Source organism: Phyllobates terribilis, unplaced genomic scaffold, assembly GCF_046119375.1.
Source record: "Phyllobates terribilis strain yellow unplaced genomic scaffold, ASM4611937v1 Scaffold_1__5_contigs__length_1240528914, whole genome shotgun sequence".
Classification (NCBI taxonomy): Eukaryota; Metazoa; Chordata; class Amphibia; order Anura; family Dendrobatidae; genus Phyllobates; species Phyllobates terribilis.
Window position 1 is genome coordinate 69778585 of NW_027362761.1, and position 15895 is coordinate 69794479.

Below are 15895 nucleotides of genomic sequence, written 5' to 3' on the forward strand. Positions count from 1 at the left end.
GGGTCCGACTGCTGGGGTCCTCACCGTTCAGCAGAATAGGGCGCTTTTATTTCCGTTACCCCCATATAGAATGGAGCGGCTGTGCGCATGGCTGATCCCTGCTCTTATTCTTTATGGTGCTACTGTAAAAAGCCAAATGCAGTACCCAGCAGGGAATTAGTGCCGCTACAGTCAAGCATGTGCACTGCTGACCCATTGTAAATTGAGAGAACGGCGATAAAAGTTTCCTGTTCTGGTGATTGTTGGCAGTCCCAACGGTCAGCCTCCCACCGATCTATAAGTTATGACCTATCCAGTGAATAGGTGATAATAAATATTCACTAGACAACCCTTTTCAGTGATTGCGCACTGCTGTAAAGATGAAACTTCTCATATAAGGTGCTGTAGTCTGAATGTCGTGTCCGAAGATGCAGCTGTAGCTGGCCCAAGCTCCCACACCATACAAAACTGCTTACATCTGCAGTTTTGCCGGTAATAAAGAAACAAATGGGTTAATTCTGCGCCGCCATGTAGAAAGGATGAGGGATGCCAATCCGAGTGTAAGTGGTTTATTTAATCAACGCGTTTCGAAGTATACAAACTTATTCCTCAGGACAACCATGACCGTGGTTGTCCTGAGGAAGAAGCTTGTATACTTCGAAACGCGTTGACTAAATAAACCACTTACACTCGGATTGGCATCCCTCATCCTTTCTACATGACCGCGCAGAATTAACCCATTTGTTTCTCCATTACCTGCATTTTCATCCCCTCGTGGGTCTGCAGCAGCCTAACCGTTATCAGTGGTTGTGTGCACACAACCCGACCAGGTGAGCACTTTTAAGTTATTTTCTCAAGATTGCTTCCCAGATAAGACCCTATTTTTGCGCTTTGTGTCTTTCCAGTTCCCCCACTATTTACATCTGCAATCTTGTTATCATTATGAATTCTTGACCAAATATTCCAAACCTAGGGAATCTCTACTTGTATTCTAACTTAGAAAAAATAGTGTAGGAGTGGAAAAGGGAATAGTATAAATCAGTTTTCTGTCCGAGAGTGCTTTGCTTACCCCATAACCACATCTTTGAGGAGGCTGAAGTCTTTTTTCCATGAATTCTTTGGAACTTCATAGAAATTAGGGTATGTTTATACGGAACGTTTCTTCATTTTGCTAAAACTGCTTGTTGATTTTTAAAACTGACACACATTTGCTCTGAGATTCTGATAATAATGAAGTTTGCCAACTATTACAAAAATGTAAAAATTGTCCCTCCGAGAAAAAAACAAACCAAAAACTCCACCAAATGGTGAGGAAAAAATGGTACCTGTAATCAAATAAAATAAAACTAATCGCCTGCCTTTTAATTTGCAATTAGAAATTTCACCATAAAATTGAATGGTATATTACCTTTGGAAACTTTATACATTGATTAATAGTTTTTTTAGGAAAATAGAAATATAACAAATCTTTATTCATTACATATAAAGCACATAGATAAAAAATACAATGGTAAGTAAAACGTGTGTAAGGTAAAGAGCAGGCATCCTATGAAACCACCAGCCTTGACAAAGCAAAGAACGGTCCACGCGAAACGCGCGTTGGGAAGGGGCATCACACCCACCCACACTCCATCTGAGGGCCTCCAGCCACCGTGGTAAGCGGATATTGGTGTCTCAATTTACCTTTTCTTACCTGGCACCTCTATACCCTAGGTGCAGGTCCTTTTCTGGCCTTTGTGTTTTTTGCAGCACTGTCTGCGACATGTATTTGGACAATATGGTTAGCGTGTTTTATCGCTGTTAGTTACCTATATACTTTGGTCTGCATTTTCTCTTAGCCCTTGCCCCCCTTCTGTACCAGGTTCATTAGATGACTATTTTTTACCTGTGCTGGTGGTTTCATAGGGTGTCTGCTCTTTACCTTACACACATGTTTTACTTACCATTGTATTTTTTTATCTATGCGCTTCATATGTACTCAATAAATATTTGTTATATTTTTATTTTCCTAAAAACTCCTGGTTCCTCTTGTTGTCTTGATGCTTTATGGAGTGATCTTTGTGTAGGCACACTCTCGCTTATGTGTGTTGATGTGCCTTCAATCACTATGTACCTGGGAATTTTGTCATTGATTAGTAGTTGTAATTGTTGAGTTGTTTAATGCTCATTTTGTATGATTATAATTTTTTTTGTTTTTCATTTAGCCTGAAGTCCAGGTTCGACAAGTAGCAGTAAAATTTGCAAGCAACGTTTTTTCTCCCGACCACATACCTTCAAGATATTTGCTGTTGCTTTCAGCTGGAGATCCGTAAGATGTCTATATTGTCTCAACATCTTCTATTCAAAAGGATTGCCTTGATTCCACTTTTATTCCCGCGGCACTGAACCTTAAAGCTGTCTAGTGGATGTTTGCTGTGTTGTAGAATGTAGCCTAGTGTCCTTGGATGGCTGTCATTTAATACTGGGTTAAGAGTGCCTGTTGTGTTCTTCCTTAAAGGGAATCTGTTAGCAGGACTTCACCTCACCCCAAAACTATTTGTGTGTGTACGTAGCTCTTTCAAAGATAGGTCCAGCAATACCTTTGCATGGCCAGTTTGTTCCTCCATTACTGAGAAATTAGTGTTTGAATTAATATGCAAATAAGGCTGAAGTCTCCGTCACTCCAGCTCTACTCTCCGCGGCTCTCAATCAAGCAGAGGGAGCAGGCGGTGCTGGGCAGGCAATAGAGCTTGTGTGATAGAGGCTTCAAATGTACTATAGTCCTTCAGCCCCATTTGTACAGTATATCAATTCAAACACTGATTTCTCAGTAACAGAGGATCAGGCTGGCCATGTAAAGGTATTGAAGGACTTGTCTTTGAAAAATCTACATGTGCATATAATTAGTTTAGGGGTGAAATCATGCTGTAAGGATCCCTTTAAGATGACTGACAGGAAGTCTAGAATGAAAATCTGCTCCCATAAACAGTTCTCTTTCTGAAATCAGGTGAACCCAGTGCCTTCACACTAATTTAGGGCATCTACCAAGACACCATCTGTCCTGGTGATAGATTCCTTTGAATGCCTACTCAACCACTCAATGTAAATATATATATATAACAGTTGACATTACCCAGTTGAGAGTCTTGCTATGACATTTTTATCTCTGACACCAATACCTTGTCAATGCAGAACACAGCATTTCTGTGTGTGGAAGCTTACATTTCCACATTTTCCTGAGACATAGGAGGCTGGAAGAATGTAAAATTATACAATCAGTATTTTCCTAGTCTATCCCTATATGCAGATCATTGGCAGACTACAAAGCCCATCCATCCCATTGCAAGATGTACTGCATGATGGCATCCAATTTACTTCTAGACTAGCACAGGCTTATCTGCTTTTACTGCTTTCTTCTATGCAGATTTGACATTACCTACATGAGACGTGGATAAATTAGGGCCTCACTCTATTAGATATTTGACATTAGTATGCTCCGTAGAATTAGAGAAATATTGACACAAATTTATTAGTAAAATTTTTGTCAAATTGTCCCAGTAAAAGGAAGGGGCACACACGTTCTGCTTGTCATCTGTACTCTATGTACACACTGAGGAAAATATATTGCAAGTATAGGGGCCTTAAGTAGTGGTAGGCTGTGTGGACTGAACCTGTAAGGGCACAACCTTTTTTTTTGACTACTTCAGTGGACAGCAGTTCTTTAAATGATTTAGTGTCCAGTAGTCTTGTGAGTCAATGTGCTTGAGTAATTCGGTGTATTTGCAGGAGAGAGGAGGTTTATGGAGAAGCTCAAAGAGCCCTGAGAACATTTTCTGCGAACAGTGAAAATGAAGGCAGCCCTTTGAAACTGCCATCTTTCCCAGTAATGGTCAGCCATATTATGGATAAGGTAAACCATTAACTTGCATTACAGATAATCCAAAATGTGTAGTGTTTTATGGTAAACCTCTATGGAGTTTTTTCTGTTTTATATTTACTATGCTAAAGCTTTGTAATGATAAGCTGCCACACAGACGCCAAGTTAATTATCTATACTTTTCATTGTCATGTTTCTAAAACTCCTACAGAAAGTTCTGTTACCCAACAGCAATACAGTGGGTGACAAATCTACCGGTGTAGAAAGTCCTCCAGATAGAAAACTGTATATCCAGGCAAATAATGATTGACCCTTTTATTATGGATAATCTTGTATGAAAATGGAAATTAAAAAAATAAGCTAAAAATAACCTATCATCTCTTCCCTATAGGCATCCAGCCGAATGAAAACGCCTGTTAAATTTGTAACGACCACATCTGTTCTCCCGTTTAACCCTGCTGCATTTCTAGAGGTATAGCTTTCATTGCTAAAGTGACATCCTATCGTAATGAGCGAATGTAAAAGTTCTTTATTTTTATTGAATTTTTTTTCTCTACATAGATTATTCTATATTTGAGAATGTGCCTAGCTCATAGTGCTGGTGTAGACCCAACCTGCCAGTCTTTAGCAGATATGCAGGATCAGGCACCAGCTCTGGGACGCTATGTTAGAGAGCTAATGTCGGATGACATGAACGCACCAGATTCTTCCAAAGATGAAGACCTGAACCCCGTGGAGATGTACATAAGCCTCATTCAGCAACTGTTGTCTGCAGCTGGAGGTACCATGCCGAATCAAATCCTATATTAATTACCCATTTAAAGTTTAATGATTTATTTAAAATTGATTGGTTTTACTTGGGTCTGATTAAAATTCACTGCAAACTAATTCTTGATACCTTTTTTCTTAATTGCAGGTTTACAAGTTATGTATTGCCTCCTTGAGATAGTATCTGTATATCCGCAGAAGCTGGCTGCCTTGTTAGTAGATAAAGTAGAGTGGATAAAGGTAAGTACCAGATCAGCACATTTCTACCTGTGTCTTTTACAAAGGACTCGCTTTCCTCTGTATTTGCAGTTTGCACTTTTGAAGACATTAGTCCACAGCTTATTGGTAATTTCCGCTTTGGTCTTTTCTCAGAGCCTGATGACTGCTAACAAGGAGGAAATGCGGGAGCTGGCGGCTCAGTTATTTGCTCTAGTTGTAGTTACTTTATCCGGTCCGGAGCTAAAATCCAAAATTCAGGGCCTGATTAAGACTGCTAAGGATCCCCATGTAAGTATCAAGTTAGTTTCTTGTACCTTAGCCAAATGACATATTCAGTAACTATGTATTGTGGTTCGGAGCATCTACTTCACTTACAGGGAGCTTGGTACAGGAGTAAAATTTGATTGTTTCATGCTTTATAATTGTTTGCTGCCAGAACCATAAAAAGCAATGTAGGAAAATGTACTAGGTTAGAGTTGGTAGGAAATAGTTTTAATATTTTCTTATAGTCCCCAGAGGCTCAACATGGATCCCTGCTTGCCCTGGGATATCTGATTGGAAGATATTTGGATACCACCAAGACTAGGAAAGGGCCCCAGGATATGGAGCAACTAGAATCATTGTCTATTCTTGAACAGAATGAAACAATCCAAGCTTGCGTGGAAACCATTGGTAAGTCTTTTACATAGTGATGTATTTGTAAGCTTTCACTTCATCTAAATCCTAAATCCAAGCATGCAATAACTTTATCTTGAAAATTAAAATTTGTCTAGATATAGTTGCATAGTTAAGATACATTCACATGTAGCAAATTTCTGCATGCAAAACCACGGCAAATTTGCAGATTTTGGTATAGATTTTGTTACGGCTAAATAACCCAAAAAAATCAGTATACCCGTGTTCCATGAACACCGGTCCAGCTAAGATGTGTAATTAGATGTGACTTCTGGATCCTGTGATTATTTGCAGAAGTCACATGTGACATCCTTACTTGAAGAGTGGTGTTTTGAGACCAGCTAGAGACCAGAGAAGCTTTACCACCGGAGTATCAGATGAACAGAACATTTCCACAACTTGTGGATGAGGTGTTCAGATCTCATCCACTTCGCTGCATCTGTATTATGTTGTGGATTCTCCATCTGTAAATCACTGTATGGACAAATGTTACAGGTTTAAAGTGTAACTGCGGTTTCAGGAGAACTTGCAGCAGAATATCTGTGTCTGCACTAGCTCCGGGATGTCAAGCTTAAACACAAAGAGGACCAGAATGAAAAACTTGGACAAAGTCGCGGGCCAACCAGTATACAGTATAATGGACCCAACATTGTCCTCCATACAGAATAATGGGCCCCATATAGTCCTCCATACAGAATAATGGTCCCCACATAGTCCTCCATACAGAATAATGGGCCCCACATAGTCCTCCATACAGTATAATGGGCCCCACATAGTCCTCCATACAGAATAATGGGCCCCACATAGTCCTCCATACAGTATAATGGCTCCCACATAGTTCTCCATGCAGTATAATGGCCCCCACATAGTCCTCCATATAGTATAATGGCCCCCACATAGTCCTCCATACAGTATAATGGCCCCACATAGTCCTCCATACAGAATAATGGGCCCCACATAGTCCTCCATACAGTATAATGGGCCCCACATAGTCCTCCATGCAGTATAATGGCCCCCACATACTCCTCCATGCAGTATAATGGCCCCCACATAGTCCTCCATATAGTATAATGGCCCCACATAGTCCTCCATACAGTATAATGGCTCCACATAGTCCTCCATACAGAATAATGGGCCCCACATAGTCCTCCATACAGTATAATGGGCCCCACATAGTCCTCCATACAGAATAATGGGCCCCACATAGTCCTCCATGCAGTATAATGGCCCCCACATAGTTCTCCATACAGTATAATGGCCCCCACATAGTTCTCCATATAGTATAATGGCCCCACATAGTCCTCCATGCAGTATAATGGCCCCACATAGTCCTCCATATAGTATAATGGCCCCCACATAGTTCTCCATATAGTATAATGGCCCCCACATAGTCCTCCATGCAGTATAATGGCCCCCACATAGTCCTCCATATAGTATAATGGCCCCCACATAGTGCTCCATATAGTATAATGGCCCCCACATAGTCCTCCATACAGAATAATGGCCCCACTTAGGGGTGGCGGTTCTGATGTCGCGAGCCAAATATATTCACCCTGCAGGCCAGAGTATGCGCCAGCTCCTTGCTCCTCCTTCCCTCTCCATAAAACTTCATAAGCACCAGGTGTCATCTCTTATTTCAGTCTCTGTTCACTGAAGGCAGATTTTACCCATGTATTGAGAATATTGAGAATGAAAGATCAGTCCAGGAGGAGAAAGAAGCAGATTTGTTTGTTCGTTGTGATAAGCTGAGTGGTTAACAATCCAAAGAACGTTCATTTTATCATTCCATAATTATCTTTACATTTGCATGTCTCTGTACAGGTATGCTGTGGCATATATTGCCAATATGCATCTATGTTAAAGGGAATCTGTCAGCAGGATTTCACCCCCAAACTATTTATATCTAAGTACAGATCCTTCAAAGACAAATCTGCATTTTAATGGATATGCAAATGAGGCTGAAGTGCCTTCAGTACATAGAGGATGTTCCCAAGCTGTTCCCAAGCCTCTGTTCTCCTAAACTGTATTCCCCACCCAATGTCGCCTCCTCTTGCTTATCCTACAGCTCTTTTGCTGTGTGTCTTCAAGCAAAGAAGCTAAGCTATCCATAAGGCAGGAACAGGCGGCGCTGGGCGCGGAATAGAGCCTGAGTGATGGAGACCTGGGAAGTGCTTCTAAAAGCACTTCAGCTTCATTTGCGTATTCTTTCAAATGCTGATTCCTCCGGATTGGAGTAATGGACTTTGTAGGTAAATGTATTGCTGGATTTGTATTTGAAAGAGCTGCATGTAGGTATAAATAGTTAGGGGGGTGAAATCCTGCTGACACATACCCTTTAACACCTTCACGATCTTGCGATTTTTTTCGCTTTAGTTTTTCCGTCCCTATAGCCATATGAGGGATTATTTTTTTTCAAGGTGAGTTGTACTTTTGAATGACACCATCTATTTTATCTTGTGATGTACTTTAAAGCGGGAAAGAAATCCAAGTGTGTTGAAATTGCAAAAAAAAAAAAGTGGTATTCCACTAGTTTTTCTGTTTTTCATTTACCATGTTGGCTATGTGGTAAAACTGACCTGGTAACATGATTCCCCAGGTCAGTACGAGTACATAGATATCAAACCTGTATAGGTTTTCTTTTTTTATTTAAGTATTAAAATTTTTTAGAAAATGTAAGAAAAATAAATTCTGCTTGTGTCGCCATTTTCTGAGACCCGTAATGTTTTCATTTCTCGGGATCAGTGGCTGTGTGATGACTTATATTTTTTGTACCCTGAGATGACGTTTTTATTCATACCATTTTGGGGTAGATTCAATGTTTTAATCTCCTATTGTATTTTATTGCAATCTTGCGGCGGCCAAAAAAACGTAATTCTGGCCTTTTGTTTTTTTCTTGTTACGCTGTTTGCCGATCGGATTAATATACTTTTATATTTTCATAGATTAGACATTTCTGAACGCAGCGATACCAAATATGTGTATATTTTTATTATTATTGTTTTATTTTTAAAAGGTGATTTGATCTTTTGTTTTCTTTTTTTCTTCGTATTTCTAAAATCTTTTCTTTTTTTTTTTATTTAATAGTTCCCATATTGAAACTGCAATCGTCCAAATATAGCAGTGCTATGTATAGCAGAAATCAAGATCTCCTATAAACTGCCGCCATGGGACGGCGTTCACTAGAGAATCATAATGACAGGCACAGGGGTCATGAGCAGATCCCCGGCTGTTATGACTACTGATGGGCACCCAGTGATCACGTGACAGGGGCGCTGATGGTCAGGATGAATGACGCGCTTCTGGCCAGCACATGTTAAATCCCACTGTCTGTGATTGGCAGCAGAATTTAACTGGTTAACAGCCTCAGGTGGATCACCGCTGCACCCGCGGCTGTTAAAGGCACATGATGACTGATTAAATCAGTCATCATGTGCGGGGAAAGATGTGGGCTTGGCATGCAGGGGTTACAGCATTTATAATGGCATTTATAATACCATGCGGTTTAGGTTTTTGTTACTGGATGCTTCTGTATGAAAAGGCACATTCTGTACACCAGCACCACAAAGGCCAAAGGATACTTTGAGCCAAATAAACACTGCAGATAAATTGTAAATGCCCTCTTAAAGTTCAAAATTACAAAAAAATATAGTCTTATGCAATATCCTAGATATCAGCTACGTAACATTATATTGTATATTTCCTATGTATGGCTGTATTTTTCAGGTAGCAGAAGTACGTAGCCTCTGTCATCTTAAAAGGAATGTGTCATAAAAAATGAAATATTTTGATCAGGTTTTTATTTTAAATGTATTTTTTTATTACAGGTTTTTATCAATTTTCCATATCAATATCTATATAGCAAAAATAAGAAAAGTGTAATTTTCACACTGGCCATTAAGCCTAATGAGGCTCATACTTTCTGTTCTGTACAGAAAACTTTTCAGCAGTTTCATTATCACACCTAGAATTACAATGAAGGGTAACACCTCTGTATACAGTAGATAACACAGGATCCACCAATTCTAGAAAACCGTTCACTCCCTCCCCTTCCCTTCACAATTACCATGGCCTAGATTAAAGTATGCACATTAAAAGGGAGCTGTACTTTCAACAAACTTTGCAATAATCAATAGTACAGGTGATTGTAGGAAACTGTAAAATATTTTATCAGTGAAAGCCGCTTTCTTCCCACTTATCGGCCACATCTTCCCGTCCCCCTACCTCCTGAACTTGTCAACCACTGTGAAAAAGCAGCTAAAACAGGTATTGCTCAGAGGAGATAGACTGCAAAAACATGTTTCTCTGTAACAAGTGTTTGACCTCAAATCAGAGCTTGCTTCAGATCACAACAGCTGAGCTCTGCTGTATAACACCCCCCATGTTGCTGTAGCTTGTCTATGTGGGCTAAAAAGGGAATGAAGAGCAGGCATTCCCCTCTCTGTGCGGGGCTGTGCTGTCTATGGGAGAAATCACTGCAGCTCGTCTCCCCAGCTACCAGTGCATTGCAATTTACACATAGAGCTTGGAGAGGGGAAAACTGGTGAGCGTTGCAGTTACTGCCTGTGAGCGGTGCAATCGCTGGCTGCTCACAGGCATCAGGTGACCCCCGGCTGCAGCCGGCGCTGACATCCGCTGATGTCACATCAAGTTCCGGCTGCAGTGCTTTCCCTCTCCTCATTCATTGGGAAAGCGTGTGGTGGATGCTGGGTGTGACGCTTGGGGAAACCCCGCCCACACCCCAGCATCAGTGGAGGATCACGTGATGCCTGTGAGTGGCCAGTGATAGCGCCACTCACAGGCAGTAACTGCAACGCAAGGTATTTACAAAAACCCTTATGGGCCCCGGGGGAATACATTAGGGGGATAATAAAAGGTAGTGGACATCTTCTTTAAGTCCATATGAAGAACAGAAAGTAGGATTGTAAAATTAGACCTAGTGGCCAGTGTGAAAATTGCAATTTTTTTTTAAATTGGATATCAAAATAAAAAAATCATTATTTAACCAGAAAACACATTTAAAATAAAAATATGATTTTAATAATAATAGGTCATTTTCTGATGACACATTCCTTTTTAAAGCAGATACGCTTGGACAGTTCAATATGTCTTCAGTGTAAGGGTCCAGTCAGGTGGCATTATAGCTCGTATAGGCTGCAACTCTCCCGACCTGAGCATGATAGCTGCATAAAAATATATAAAGTTTTCACTCTGTGGTCGGGAGAGCCGCCGGCCAGTCCGTGCATTGCTGTCCCATTTTTACAGCCGTCTGACTACGCCCAAAATTCTACTAACCAAAGTTATTTGTCTTCAATTTGGATATTGAGGTGTATTTTCTATCTGTTATATATGTGGTGTATTTATTTTGTCCAGGTACATTATTGGAAAATGGATCTCCTTTGTCAATTGCTGCAATAACGGCTTTGGGGGAGATTGGACGGAATGGGGCCCTGCCAATACCAGATGAAGGATCTGGGCTCACCAAAAAGCAGCTAGTAGAAAGTCTTTTGGCCAGAATACCTTCAGGCAAAGAGACGAACAAGGTAATGTGTAGTTTATGCACTATTTCCAATTTGTGTTCAGTATAGATTAGACGCTTGGTGCCACATATATTGCACAAGATATTGCAGTTAGTGGCTTGGGAATATAAGCATAAAAGGGATTTCCATTGTACCTTGTTAATAGCGTTCTGAGATGTTTCAAATACAAATTTCCCTGTTTACTTCATGGACTTGCTGTAAATGCAGCACGTGTTAGCATAGTGCTACATTAGGCTGTAATGTTTGTGTCTGGACTAGAAGTTTAATCTAATGGCCCTTGGGCTACTGATAAAACAATGTACTGAGATTTATAACTAGTGCTCAGGTGTTCTCCATTTCCATGACACATACATCTATCTACTTTTGACCATATGCTCTCTTAAACGATTCTTGGAAGTAGTTGAGCACACGACTTTTATTCATGTATACCATTAAGATTGTGACTTCATATCTTCCTGTGTACTATTCTTCCTTTTTCAGTGACTAAACTGCCTTGTCCTCTTGGAATGTTTGTAACTCTAATTTCCTGAATTTATGGAGGTACTCTGTTTTGTACAATGATTTTAAGGGTTCGCTCACATCTGCGTAAAAAATCGACGAGTGCAATGTGAGAAAAAAAATCGCATTGGACTCGCAACAATTTTATTCAATTACGCAGTGTTCATCTTCAAGTTCTTTGCGCACCTGGAATTGGGTTGAGGAAAAAATTGCAGCATGCTGCATATGGCCGCGTAAAACAGCCAAGACTCACCAATGCAAGTCAATGGGTGCGGAAAAAAAAATTGCACGGCACACAGACCACGTATGTGCCATGCGATGTGTACGCACCCATCTCATAAGAAACCTGATGTTTCATCAGCCGAATACAGTAATTTCACAGCGTGAACCTTCAGAATAGAATAGATGTCATTGAGATATATAATTAATGCAGAGCGTGTGTAGCTTACTGTACATGTATTTAGCTAATAAGTAAAAGAAAAAAAAAATGGCGTGGGGTACCCCTTATTTTTATTGACTAGCTGAGGGAAAGCAGGCAGCTGAGAGCTGGTCTTAATAGTCTGGGAAAACGGCAATAAACATGGAGCTTTCCAGGCTGTTAATATCAGCTCACAGCTGTCTACGTAGCCTTTACTGGTTATTAAAAAGGGGGGACCAAAAGAAGGAGGGTAAAAAAAAAAAGACGTGGGTCCCCCCCTCTTTTTAATAACCAGCAAAGGCTAAGCAGACAGCTGCGGGCTGAAATAATGGGCTGGGAGGGAGAGAAATTTCTTACGCTGCGAGCGGTTACGTCAATAAGGTTACTGCAGTTCATCAGCTTTGAACTGGGATAACCTAAGTGATGTCAACGCTTGTCGCAGCAGCCGGATTCACATGCTACTGTCAATGTGTTCCAGCTGGCGTGCTGAGCGGTCGCATTACTCGTGTCACTGCTCAACACATCATCCAGATGTAGCAAAGTTGGGTATCTTCGTGGGATGGACTTACAGCAGACCCCTTTGGAGTATTTGATTTATTAATGGTAATAAATGGATAAAAGAGGGTCAGGGAGTGCTTTGTACAAATAATGGACTTTTCTCTGTGTGTGTTTTTTGCTTTAAACTTACTGGGTTAGGAAAAAGGGTGCTTTATAGACGCCTCCCCATTACTAACCCCTGGGCTTGATGTCAGCTGATATTACAAAGCTGACATAAAAAACAATACTGTGCTTGCCAATGCACCGGGACAAGCGGGAAGAGCCGAGACTAAGCGCCCGAATTGGTGCATATAATAGATGCGCTGTTACTGGGGCGGCTGAGGCCTGGGGTATTAGTCTGGGAGGCGGCCAATATGAATGGCCCCTTCCCAGCCTATTAAAATACAGGGGGCCCCCTTGTCTTTTTTTTTTTTTTTTTGGGTCCCCCCTTTTTAATAACCAGTAAACGCTAATTAAACAGTTGTGAGCTGATATTAATAGCCTGGGAAGCTCCATATTTATTGCCTTCTTCCCAGACTATTAAGACCAGCTATCTGCTTTCCCTCAGCTGGTTAATAAAAATAAGGTGGACCCCTCGTAATTTTTTTCTTTTATTTATTTACATACATGGCTAAATACAAGTACTGAAAATTACACACGCAAAGAACTGATTATCTCACTGCCATATTTCTATCTATCTCTGTATATAAGATTATTTTATTAGTTAGAAAGCTAGCTCGAAATGACATAGAGAATTACTGTATGTAAAAGCTAATGTTAAAAGCACATTGCATACGGATTGCATATGCATGTCATATGGATGCTAGGTGAGAAAAAACACATGACATTCGCCTGACACTCTCCAACTTTTCTGGCTGAGAATTTCAGCTGCTTTATATACACAGATGTGAGCGAACCCTTACTCTGAATATCTAGTATTGCTGCTAATCCATTGGATGGTTGTTTTAGGCTAAAGAACGGGCCATAAGAACACTGGGATATTTTCCTGTTGGGGATGGTAACTTTTCTCATCAGAAGAAGCTTCTGGAAGGATTAATGCAATCTGTGGAAGTAAGTTACCTACTCTCTTTATAACTCGGCCTAATAAGGTGTATTTTTACATTCATGAATACGCATATTTTATCCTCCCTGGCTTCTTAAAGGGGTTGTCCACTACTGGACAATCCTAGTTTATTCAATTCAGGATCCCATGTGAAGTATAAACAGTGTATACTTAACCCCTGCAACGGTCGCTCATTTGCTTTGCCCTGCACACGAGACACAGGTCATTCTCCGGGAATAGGGGCGCCAACATCGCTGGAACGGCTCCGTTGCAGGAGGTGAATATGCTCTGTTTTTATTTTATATGATGTCCTGAATTGTTGAACTTGGGATTGTCCAGTAGTGGACAACCCCTATACGTTAACGTTCTGCGGATTTGCATTGATAACATAAATGTCTGCTCCTCCCAGAAATGGCTTTAAACTCAAATATCTGCATTTTATGCAAAAAATTATTTTGTAGTTACATATTTCTAGTTACAGACCCTGCTGTCAGAACATGCTTGACATATTCACCTTTAACTTACTTTATTGCCAGCTGTATACAGTGAAATCCAGAAGCTGTAGAAGATAAATGGGTCAACATTTTTTAATTGTCTCTTCACAGAGGAACAGGACCAGAACTCTAGTGCCACCTACAGGAAGTAGCAATCCTAAAAGTCAATAGTGACCCTTTAACGAGCCTTTTCACATGACTTAGGATATGAAACAGAAACTCGATTTGCAGACACTGTGTTTTGGGGTACTGCCCCTCATCAGTGCAAAGTGTGAGTTCTGGTTTGGCTGGATGAGAGATGTGAGACCGGTATCCAAGGGGTAATATTTCTCCTTGCGGAGAGTGACATGTTAAGCATGTCAAGTGAGGAGACTTTTAAAGCCGCAATGCTCCAATTTGCATATTTTTTAGAGGAGCATTGCGGATTTAAAAGTCTCCTCACTTGACATGCTTAACATGTCACTCTCCGCATGGAGAAATCATAGAATCATAGAATGGTAGAGTTGGAAGGGACCTCCTGGGTCATCTGGTCCAACCCCCTGCTCAAAGCAGGATTCACTAGATCATCTCAGACAGATGTCTGTCCAGCCTCTGTTTGAAGACGTCCATTGAAGGGGAACTCACCACCTCTCGTGGCAGCCTGTTCCACTCATTAATCACCCTGTCAAAAAGTTTTTTCTAATATCTAATCTGTGTCTCCTCCCATTTAGTTTCATCCCATTGCTTCTAGTCTTTCCTTGTGCAAATGAGAATAAAGATGATCCTTCTACAATGTGACAGCCCTTGACATATTTGTAGACAGCTATTAAGTCTCCTCTCAGTCTTCTTTTTTGCAAGCTAAACATTCCCAAATCCTGCAACCGTTCCTCATAGGACATGGTTTGCAGACCAGTCACCATTCTGGTCGCTCTTCTCTGAACTTGCTCCAGTTTGTCTATGTCTTTTTTAAAATGTGGTGCCCAAAACTGTACACAGTATTCCAGATGAGGTCTGACCAAAGAGGAGTAAAGACCGATAATGACTTCACGTGATCTAGACTGTATGCTTCTGTTAATACATCCCAGAATTGTATTTGCCTTTTTTGCTGCTGCATCACACTGTTGACTCATGTTCAGTCTATGATCTATTAGTATACCTAAGTCTTTTTCACATGTACTGTTGCTTAGCTCTATTCCTCCCATTCTGTATATGCTTTTTTCATTTTTATTGCCCAGATGTAGTACTTTGCATTTTTCCCTGTTAAAAACCATTCTGTTGGTTGCTGCCCACTGCTCCAGTTTAGTTAGGTCTTTTTGAATCCTCTCTCTCTCTTCTCTAGTATTAGCTATCCCTCCTAGCTTTGTGTCATCAGCAAATTTAATCAGTTTACCCTCAATTCCTTCATCTAAATCATTGATAAAGATGTTGAACAATACAGGTCCCAGGACGGAGCCCTGTGGTACCCCACTTGAGACATTCATCCAGCTGGATGTGAAGCCATTTACAACCACCCTTTGAGTCCGATCACAAAGCCAGTTATGAATCCACCTAACAGTTGCCTGGTCCATTGCATACTTGGTCATTTTTTCAATAAGGATGGTGTGAGATACTTTGTCAACTGCTTTGCTGAAGTCAAGATATACTATATCTACAGCATTTCCCTGATCCACCCAGTCAGTGATTCTGTCATAGAAGGAAATTAAGTTAGTCTGACATGACTTGTTAGTTACAAACCCATGCTGACTCTGGTTAATCACTTCATTCTTATCCATGTACTTACATACATGTTGTTTAATAATTTGTTCAAAGATCTTTCTTGGTATAGAAGTCAGACTCACCGGCCTATAGTTCCCTGGGTCCACCTTCTTCCCC

General features: G+C 40.7%; 1 protein-coding gene across 1 annotated transcript in view; it reads left to right on the plus strand.

Annotated features, from left to right (window-relative positions):
* Nucleotides 1–15895, plus strand: part of ECPAS (Ecm29 proteasome adaptor and scaffold) — a 144277-nt gene that overhangs the window by 53841 nt on the left and 74541 nt on the right. Inside the window, exons 15-23 of the mRNA XM_073663999.1 lie at nucleotides 2184–2287; nucleotides 3745–3868; nucleotides 4227–4307; nucleotides 4397–4616; nucleotides 4752–4843; nucleotides 4976–5110; nucleotides 5332–5494; nucleotides 10868–11037; nucleotides 13457–13558. Coding sequence (XP_073520100.1) covers nucleotides 2184–2287; nucleotides 3745–3868; nucleotides 4227–4307; nucleotides 4397–4616; nucleotides 4752–4843; nucleotides 4976–5110; nucleotides 5332–5494; nucleotides 10868–11037; nucleotides 13457–13558 — 1191 coding nt within the window. The remainder of the gene's footprint in view (nucleotides 1–2183; nucleotides 2288–3744; nucleotides 3869–4226; nucleotides 4308–4396; nucleotides 4617–4751; nucleotides 4844–4975; nucleotides 5111–5331; nucleotides 5495–10867; nucleotides 11038–13456; nucleotides 13559–15895) is intronic.